The 10437-nt window shown below is 46.9% G+C and overlaps 1 protein-coding gene and 1 long non-coding RNA gene across 3 annotated transcripts; one reads left to right on the forward strand and one right to left on the reverse strand.

Annotated features, from left to right (window-relative positions):
* The first annotated feature begins 337 nt into the window (after nt 1-337).
* Nucleotides 338-8899, forward strand: Gm10824. Of its 2 annotated transcripts, none has more exons than XR_380180.3 (5): nt 338-877; nt 1005-1073; nt 1919-2079; nt 2689-3331; nt 8716-8899. It is a non-coding gene; the product is annotated as a predicted gene 10824 (long non-coding RNA). The 2 variants fall into 2 exon arrangements; XR_380181.3 differs by having other exon boundaries at nt 338-638.
* Nucleotides 4220-7100, reverse strand: Tcf21 (transcription factor 21). The gene is made up of 2 exons (NM_011545.2): nt 6411-7100; nt 4220-4783 (listed from the first exon to the last, which is right to left on the reverse strand). Exons 1-2 carry the CDS (start codon nt 6858-6860, stop codon nt 4694-4696), a joined length of 540 nt encoding a protein of 179 aa, NP_035675.1. The 5' UTR covers nt 6861-7100; the 3' UTR covers nt 4220-4693.
* Nucleotides 8900-10437: the final 1538 nt, after the last annotated feature.

Genomic DNA, 10437 nt, shown 5'->3' on the forward strand with positions numbered 1-10437 from the left:
ATCCCAGAATCATCCTTTTCTCTTTCGTTTCTCTCTTTTGTTCCCCACATTTCTAAGAGTAATGATTTCTTTTTGAATCAATACTTAATGAGATCTCCGGCCCTAGGCTAGGTGCTGGGTACAAAACCAAATCAGGTATTCTAACTCTGCTGTGGTAAAAGGTGCTTCTCACTGTCTCCTCTCCTCTCCTCTCCTCTCCTCTCCTCTCCTCTCCTCTCCTCTCCTCTCCTCTCCTCTCCTCTCCTCTCCTCTCCTCTCCTCTCCTCTCCTCTCCTCTCCTCTCCTCTCCTCTCCTTGCCTCTCTCCTTCCTTAGCACCATTGCACAGTGAAGGAGGATCCTGGAGCTGATCCGGGGTAGTTAACTAGGGGGCAGGAGGCTGGATTCAGCTTAAGTCTGAAGATCAAAGAACGTGTTGAGCGAGCCGCCAGGAGGAAGCCAAAGGGCTGGAGGGTGCAGCCTTTGGCTCTGACAGTTTCAAATTTGAAAGAAGGTGGAAGGCTAGGAGGCAAATTCTGCTGATCAGCTGGACCCCGCTCTCTCTTGCGTGTACTTTCCTGCAGCAGTAACCCAGAGCCTTCCCTGAACTGAGCTTGCACCAGTTTTCCCAACACCGCTAAAGGAAGCGAAGCGGAGGCTGTGAGGACTTGCAGGCTGGGGACCCAAGCTTCTCTCACATCCCGCTAACTTCCTTAAACCCGAGATGGCCTTTCCCTCTTCCATATCTGCTCCCTCCCCTCTCCCCCGCAGCGCTCATCCCACGCCCACCCTCACCCCTGGCTTCACAGTCCCACTTCCTGAAGCACAGGGCTGCAAGCCCGACTCTTCCTCACCCGAGAGAGGAAGAAATCTGCAGATCTGGGATTAAGTTGTACGAGGTGTGAGCCTACGGTGCCCAGAGTTCTTTCCTTCTTAGGAGTCTAAGGGATCCAGCAATACCTTGGTCTCTAATCTACACAGCCTTTTGATTCATTGATTGATTAATAACTGGAATTTATCTTCTAGGGAACAAGATGAGAGCGCACCTGGTCGGGCCATATCCTTAGTACAGAACCGAACTCATGTTTTCTAAGGGTGAGCAACTCAAGGCTGACAGTTGTGTGCATTTACCCTAGAGTGAGCAGCAAACTAGAGCATTGAACTGGAAGCATACTCTCTCTCTCTCTCTCTCTCTCTCTCTCTCTCTCTCTCTCTCTCTCTCTCTCTCACACACACACACACACACACACACACGCACGCGCACGCGCACGCGCACGCGCACGCGCACACACACACACACACACACACACACACACACACACACACACACAGGCACACTCTCTTTTCCTCTGCCTTAACCTTTAACTCTTTTTGTTTCCTTAATTATGCATTTCAAATCATGGTTCTCAAACTGTCCCCAGACCAGCAGCAGAAACATCACATAGAAACCTGTGACCCCAGACCTCCAGATTCAGTCTCTCCGGAGGAGGATAGGGACTCACAAAAACAGCGTTGGTTTAACAGTCGCCCTGGGTGGTGTTCTCTTAAGGACTGGAGATTATATATATAACCAGTAAATACCCGAGCTCTGTTTATTATTACTTTTTGGAGTAAGTCTTTGATTTGAGAGTGGGCACACCTGCTAAAAGCACACTGAATTGCTTGTAAAAATTTTAAGTCCTACAAGCAATGGGGGGGGGGCGGGGGGAGAAGGGAGATAGAGAAGGAGGGAGGGAGGGAGGGGGAGAGGTGTCATTTGCTGCCACATTATGAGTCTGTGTCTGAGAACTCAGACTTTTGGAAACACCTCATTTTTCTCCTAGGTGGCTATAGTAATTTGGTCATTTGCCTGGTCCTTTTTGAAAGTGCTTTCTCTAGGATACTTTTTATAGCTTAAAGGTCACATGACACTCCTCATTCTCTCCCCTCTCCCCTCCCAGCTCTACTGGCTTGGGACAAAGATAGTCTCTACTCCTTTGCAACCGCATCTTAAATTTTGGCACTGGAACCTAGGCTGGGTACCAGGCAGCCAGGGAGTTGCAAACTTTGGGGAAGAAGTGAGAACAAGAGGAGCAGGGAAGAAGGGGAACATGGGAACACGGTGAGTGTGGGCAGGGTCTGGTGGAGGGGGTTAGTGGCCAGTGATGCTCTGTGGGAGAGGAAGGACAAGGGATGGAGAGAGGGAGTAAGGGATGAGGGATGTTGGGAGAGAAGGAGAGAGAGAGAGAGAGAGAGAGAGAGAGAGAGAGAGAGAGAGAGAGAGAGATGAGGAGGGAGGGAAGGAGAGAGAGAGCGCGCGCTTATTTCTGAAGAAAGTTTCATTTTGTAGGAGTAATTTCACTAAACAGCTTTATGCAAGTTCAGAGAACGGTTTTCTGAAAAAAGTTTCATTTTGTAGGAGTAATTTCAGTAAACAGCTTTATGCAAATTCAGAGAACACCAGAGGGAGGTGGAAATCTATCTGCTTAGAAGAAACACATTTTAGACCATACAAAGGACCATCACCACCGCTGCTAAAAACACACCCTCTGTTTGGGTGTAGTCACCTGCCAACTCATTCAAGTACTGGATATTTATTTGCTGGATCTGGTCTTTCACAAAGAGGTCACACATATTATAATTTCATTGAGCGGGATTAAAGCTTGGACAGCAACTGGGGGAAACACAAACCCAACTCTTACTAATGTTATCATTATTTTTTTCTTGTAAGGATGAGAAAGCTGGATCTGGCCCTCTGAGAAAACAGCCCCGTGTGGAGCCAGGACTTTGGTTTCTCATGACCTTTCTCCTCAAGCCGAGGCTTCAGATTATAACTAGGATGAACAAAGACTTTAAAATCGTGTATGTCTCCTGTTTATGGAGAAAAAGCTTCTATGGGGCCACCCGCGCAGAGTGCGCAAAACGTCAAGAATTTACTTGGCTGGTAAAAACGTGACTAGAAACTTGGGAATTTTCCTGGGCTAACCGCAGCCTGACTTCTGGTGGTAACACTAACCTTCCTTCCTCTGCCAGAATCCCTGGGTCCGTCTGGCGAGGGCCCCATCTCTTAGGTGGAAGGGAAGGCAGGTGAGCGTATGAGCAGGTGTCACCACCTAGAGTTTGAACTGAACTCTTGAAAGTCAAGTTGGGATAGGTCTGAGGCGTCGCCAGACGCCTTGAAATATCATCCAGTGAAAGTGTGCAAACGACACAGATGAAGAGTCACTGGACAGCGGAGTTTGCACCTGGGGCTCGGTGGCTTCTCAGCTGTGACAAACCCCTGGAATAGGTGTTTCCCGGAAGATCTCACGAAGGCTCCGCCCCGCGTGGTCCTTACGTGGGCTGGAGTCCTGAGTAGAACTTATCCTAACCAGGTACCAAAAGCAGCTAAGAAGTAATGGGGGGGGGGGAGGGGGTAAGGGGTGTCTAAAAGCGAAGCGGAAGTTTCAAGGCCTCTAAGAGGGATAACAGTATAAATAACCGAGGGCGTCTTGTAAACACTGCGGTCATAACCCCGAACATTAAACAGCCGCGGTGGCATCTGGCACATCGCCGCGGCGGGCTGCGCTGGGGCAGAGGCAGCAGGGTCCCAGGCTCCTCTGCCTAGCCTCTCTGTTTATCTCAACTTAATCTTCCCCTATGTGCTGTTCCGCAGTCTGGAAGATGTTTAAGTTACTACCCAGCCCGCGGGAAATCTTGGCGGGAGCTTAACGAAAGGGGTAACCGCACCGAAAAGCAGGCAAGAACGGTTACTGTTGCAATTAATTAATTAATTGCCAGTCAGTAACAAGCAAAATATCTTGCTGCATTTGAAATTCACATGAGAGCTTCAATCTCTTCTTCACTGGATTGCAAGCAGCGTTTGGGTCTGTTTTTAAAATCACAGAAAACACACGGAAAGTTATAAAACTCTCATAGTTTACTATCAGGATCCTCAGAACAAGCACACTGTAAAACAGTGGAGAGTCAAATTTTCTTTTTCTTCGTTGTCCTCGGGTCTGTGTGACTGGATAACTGTAATCCTGTTCATTCTCTATTTACAGTTATAATATCTTTAGTGGGCTTAAAATAACTGGGATGAACAAAACAAGTTTTCAGTAGGAAACATGACTTGTCTTTTCCTAGTTGGAATCAGAGTTAATCTTTTTTCTAGGATCTTGGGCTAAATGTTAAAAAAAACTACCTTTTAATCATGAAATGTCCCCATGGATTCCAATGTTCTTCACAAAATTTTAAAAAAGAAATCACACCAATGTCCAGGCTTTTTTTTTTTTTTTTCAATATAAAGAAAGATTTATTTTCGGAAGTAGCAAAACCTGTTTGAAAAAAATATATTTCTTCGAGTGACTTATTTTATAAATGTGACTGTCAAAGTCAGCTATTCTATGATCTACATTTTACAACATATTGTACAAAAGATACACATTGATAGGCTCTTCTTATCTATTTATATATAATATATATATATAATTACATATTGCACTTGGACCAGCCAGGCTTGCAGTCATTCATGGCAGAAGTTAATCAAGTTAAATAGATGAGAATCGGTAAGTACAGTTGGTCTCCTTTGGTTTGGAAACGAATCTCCTCGTCGCAGTTAAGTGTTCTTGCGGGGTGGGATAGGGAGAGGAGCGATGCAAGGCACCAGCAGAGGCAGGGAGGGAAGGGCAGGGGTCGTCACCCTTGCCGGCCCACTGCCCCCAGAGCTCACGGTTCCCAGACTCGCACCTCCAAGGTCAGGATGCTGTAGTTCCACACAAGCGGTTGGCGGTCACCACTTCCTTCAGGTCATTCTCTGGTTTGCCGGCCACCATAAAGGGCCACGTCTGCAAGAGAGAAAAGGGTGGAGAGGGTGAGTAGACATGGGGAGGCGGCGCAGTGCGCAGGCAGGCTAGGACCAGAGAGGCCACGGGTCTGTCGCTTCCTAGGTGTATTAATGCCAGGCAGGGTAATGCAAACAACCCCAGGAGGTGGTGGTGGTGGTGGTGGTGTGGAGGTGGAGGTGGAGGTGGGGGTGGGTGGTGGAGGTGGGAGGTGGAACAAGGGCAAAACAGGTCTCCTGGGTTCTAACTGGAACCCCGAAACAAGCCCAGACTCAGCTCTGAGGCAGATGTTCCAGGAGTTCTAGCAGGGCGGGTGGGAGGACCCTGGCCCCAACTACTCAACTGCAGATCTGTGGAGGCTCTGGTCTAGCATCCTGGCCTTTATTGACTTCCATTGATCTCCCAGTGCAATCCTAGCTATGGCCACAATTTTAAGTTAGTAGTAACCCCCGAAGGGGGTGTGCACTTATAAAAGACACAGGCACATTTTATTTGAGATCCTCCTACTAGCGAGGAAGCAAAACTGTCTCTTCCCTTTCTTTCTTCTTCCTTTTTCTGGACTGTTATAAAAAAAGTACATTCAAGTTTTTTTTTTTTTAATATTTAAAGATGAAGGTAGCAGCAATTATAAATGTTCTAATTGATAATCTCATTCTAGTTTTAGATTGTAAAAAAAAAAACACTACCCATCACAACAACAACAACAACAACAACAACAACAACAACCAAACCTTGTTATTTGGAAGGAAAATATTTTTCCTGGCGAAAAGTGTTTTAGTATCCCCTCCCCCAATTCCTGAGACAAGCTGAGTGAGAATACAATTCAAGCCTCTTTGTAAGTGCTGGCCAGAGGGATATCTAATCCTTATCATATGTAAACAAAAGTCCTCGTAAGGTGGTGGTATTCTTTGGAGCCTGCACGTTTTAAAATGAAATCAAACGAAAGAGGGAGTTAAAAACCACCTTAAACAGTAAAATACCTCTGAGAAAGTCGATTCAGGAACCAGCACTTGCTTTTCAAAAATTAGGCTCATTCATTGTGACTGGTAGTAGAACCCATGGCTGTTATTTTGTCCAGTACTAGGACCTGAGCGGATTTACTGATTGCGTTGACAGTGGCTGGAATTTCTGGGATTTAAAATGGTAATCTACTTAGCCAAACACAGAATATTTAAGTAGCTGGGGGGGGGGGGGATTTGCATAGACAGTTATGGAGGTGGAAGAACATAAATATGTCTGCATTTAATAGCCCTAAATATACCAGCGGAAAGAACTGACTTAGGTGCTTATAAGAATCGGAGGGGGAACTCAAGTTTGCTCTTAGCCAAAAGAGACAAAGTAAGATAGGTCTTCTGGGTGCCCAGCGTCTGCTCAGTTTCACGACAGAGGAAATGGCACCCTGCGCGGGGATCCCTGGTCTTTGCCAACTGAATACCCTCGGAAATCCCTTAATGGGGTGCCACGTCAAACCCTAGCACAAATCACTCGCGGGCTCGGGGCGCTTGGTGCAGAGAGCCAGGGCGCTGCGTGGAGCCCGCGCGGAGGTTCCCAGAGATGCTAGGGCGGCGATTTAACGAGTCACGCTCTCGCCCGCGTCCCCAGGCCCAGCCAGAGGCGCGGGAGGACTCACCAGGTTGACTGGGTGAATGTAACCGTTCTCGTACTTGTCGTTGGCCAGGATCTGCCTTAAGTGAGCGATGTAGCTGGACGCCAGCCTGAGAGTGTCCAGCTTGGAGAGCTTGGTGTCCGGGGGCACCCAGGGCAGGGTGGTCTTGAGCCTGGAGAAGGCCTTGCTCAGCACCCGCATGCGGGCCCGCTCACGAGCATTGGCCGCGTTGCGCTGGACCTGCTTGCCCTCCTGGCTGACCCCGCTGAGCGGGCTTTTCTTAGTGGGCGCCTTCCTCCTCTTGCCTAGGCCACCGCGACCCTTCTGTGGAGACCCGTTCTCGCAGTTGGAGCCCTCCTCGGTGCTCTCGTTGGAAGTTCCAAACTCCTTGTTGGAGTCCACTTTCAGGGAGTCACAGTCCAGCATCTCCACCTCTTGAAGGTCTTCTACATCGCTGAGGGAGCCAGTGGACATGTTTAGAGAGGTGGAGGGAGGGAGGGAGAGAGAGACGCTGAAACGGAAACGAAAGGGTCTCAAAAGTTTGGAGCTGCCACTTCGTGTGTTGGGTTTGAGGTGGGATCTGGCAGTCCCGTCCCCCAGCTTTCCCTTTACAGAGTCGTGGAAAACGATCACAAGGGATCCCGCGACAGGGAAACCAGTGCTCTATCTCCCCACCACTGGAGTCCTGGCCTTAACGGAGAGTGAAAGAGCGCCGAGGAATTTGGTGGACACTAAGAATTTATCTGGGGAATAGAGAGGCGGATCCATGCAGCCCAGGGGAGGGGCCTGCTAGGCCCAACAGACTTCCCAGACCCCTTTCACAAGCACAGGAGACTTCACGCTCAGACCTGGTTTCCAGCAACCGATTGCAACATGCCTGTACCGGATTCCTTCTTCCTCTCAAGTCAAGGAGTAACTTAGAACCATTGCCGAGACTCATCTCCTAAGGCCCCTTTCCTTTGAGGGAATCCCAACTGATTGCTCTGAGAACTCAGAGAAAGGGCCAGACCCTTTGCTCTAAGTGGCCTTTCCCCCTAAAACATCTCACAGTCACTCTTCCTCCCAAGAAATAACAATCAAAACCCTGCAGCCCTTAGTTAATACCGGCTAAGACCACAGGGCTTTACCAAGACTGCATTACCGTGCACTGGCTAACACAGAAGTCATAGGTCCTATTTGTCCGGACGAGAAGAGGCGTATTTTACCAAACCAAATGTTTGAAAGGAAAATGCTGATCGCTGGGACGATTTTTTTTTCCAGATGCATTTTACTGTTTAAAATTTACCTGAGGTAAATAGGGGAAGGAAGTGGTAGAAAGAAATTACTGGAGAGAAGGAAGGGAGAGAGGGTGAGAAGGAAGGAGGGAGGGAGGGAAAATAAGAAAAAGAAAATCCATTACCATCCAGTCTCTTTGAAGGTATCAGGGAATTGCTAGTGCATAGGAACACACTTGACTACTGAACACACATGTACACACAAACACACACACACACACACACACACACACACACACACACACCATACATGCAGTTGACTGGGAATGGGCAGGCGATGAGAGAGGTTATATGGATTTGTGGAACATATTTTGCGAGCTGAGAATCTTTCCAGTGAGATGCAACTCACTTCTCTCCTGTCTTAAAGAAGACTCTGTGGCTCCTGGCAGCCTCTCTTTGCCTGACACCTTTTGTAAAGACTGTATATTTTCTTCTTGTGCTTGCTTTCTCTTCTCCCATCCTCTGGGCTACTAGGGTTCCTCATAGAGAGCTGGCCTAATAAAACACAAAACAGGACTCATGGCTTTGGAGAAAGAACCTTTCCCATCCTTCATTCCAGCTGGGACTGTCTTTCTCAGGGAATGATAGTCATCTGGGAGGTAAGAAGAAAAGCAAAGGGAACAGGAACCCAGGGACTGAATGAAGGGAGATGAAATGGTTTTTGTTTTTTCCCCTCAGGAAAAAAAAAAAAAAAAAAAAAAAACCACTGTCAGATTTCGTAACCTTACAATTAGGCACTGAGGATTGGGGGCAGGAGCTAAGAGTAACTCTCTCCATGGCTGACTCTGAGTCCAAGCCACTCTGTTACACTTAGATATGGGTCTCTAATCCAGGCTCAGCTGGGAATTCACTAACCTCTAAGATTTTGTTTTGTTAGCAGAGATCTGTTTGCTTTCCCCCTATGCTGCAAACTAAACAGATTGTCAGCAAATCAGTCTCTATTAATGAATTAGTGAACCCTCTCCCCGCCCCCATAATATCTTTCTTGAGGACCCAAAATTTGCTAATCACCAGCGTGGAGATTTATGGGCTCCTATTTTCTGTTGTTTGTGCAGGTGGAGATTTAAATGACTGCATCCACTCCCAAGATTTATTGCAAGAGTGATTGATGTTATAAACCAGGAAAGGACTCTTCCCACAGCAGGGATGACAGAAATATCAAGTTGAAGTTGCCTTTGTCTGCATGCAACGCGTAAGCCAGTGCTACAACACAGACAGCTTTGAGAGAACACCCACCAAGCCTGCTCGATGGTCCCTGCAGATTTCCAAACCAACCTTCCTTGGGTTGCACAGCCATCTCTTTTCTCAGTTTCAGTAGGACCCGAAAGACATCTGCAAAGTGGCCACAAGTCTCCTAATGAGGTGGTGATAAAGACTATTGATTGGGGCATTGTTACATACCAGATTGCTAAGCTGTGGCAATTTTTATCTTCCTTCACCTTTGTCTTTTCCCTCTTTTGGGTGTGTGTGTGTGACAGAGACAACCACAGAAATGCACACATTCCTCTGAAGACTGCTGCTGTTTCTTCTGTTTTGTTTTGTTTTGTTTTGTTTTTCAGTGTTGGAAACTTAAAACTAACAGTTTCTGGAGGGGAGCATAGCTAGTCTTTTATCATAACCAAGTTTTTATGACTGCAATTAATTTTTCTTTATAGCAATGTAAGCAATAATTAAGTCTCTTGTTCATTTATCTCCCGGTGATATACTCAGGCTGGGAAGGAGTCGTGGGTTGATAATGAGGCTTGAGAGAGTCTGAATTTTTGCAAGAAATGACCACCAGTTTGGGGATAGGATGCGCAGAGGGCTGCCAGTTAGTTATCTTGATGCCAAATTCTGAAGAAAGGAAATTAATAATACTTCTTTTTTCCCCCCTGCTTGAATTTTGTATCTATCTCTGCTAATAAACACGGAGGGACAGATGGATGGGGAAGTGAACGATGGCTGGATTCCACTGAGCAGATCAGCTAGGCTGTAACTTAAGCTCTGCCAAATTCTCCCCAAATATAAACTATATTCTGTGAGAAGAAAAGCACTTCGAGGAAGCTAATTAACCCTTACAACAACTGGAGGATTGCTTTGAACATGGTCACTTCGCTGCTGTAAACAGAAGATTCAAGGTTTGAACACAGCAGGTAGATTCATCCTTACCTTGTTTTTAAACCACAGCTCATGTAGGCATCTGGCCAGTTTATCCTGTACCTCTAACAAACTGTCTCCCTAGGAAGGCTCTCTTTGAGAGATTTTAGTGCTAAGGAAAATTTATCTGCAGAAGTTGTAAAAAGAAGATTAGAGGAGGAATGTGTCCTTGAACTTCACTCCTGCTTTATCCTCGGGAGCGCTCTCAGGAAGTTCATACTTGATTCTGTTGCATGTAGATGGTTTGCTTCCTTTTTTATGGGAAGGAAAACATCTCAGGCTTCCTTTGAACTGAATTCTATGCCGTAACCTTACGTTCTGGGGCATGGGGGAAGTCTTCGTTTAAATTGAAGTGTTTGTCCTTTCCTTTCACTCTTAGTTCAGAGCTAGCAGGGATCCTGTAGCCACCTGATCTACCATCAATGAACCCTATGGAGATGGGCTGCCACAGCGCTAAGATTTATGGTTGACAAATGGCAATTATAATAACTAAAGAAAGATTCTTTGTGGTTCTTTGGATCTAAGTGTTAATCTCCGGCCGCCCGTTTCATATTCTGTATGATTTGTATGTAGGGGGTCCTTCTGCCACTCCCATGGGTCTCTGTGCAGCTCAGACTGGCCTGGAACACCCAGTGCTTCCC

This window comes from Mus musculus, chromosome 10, assembly GCF_000001635.26.
Source record: "Mus musculus strain C57BL/6J chromosome 10, GRCm38.p6 C57BL/6J".
Classification (NCBI taxonomy): Eukaryota; Metazoa; Chordata; class Mammalia; order Rodentia; family Muridae; genus Mus; species Mus musculus.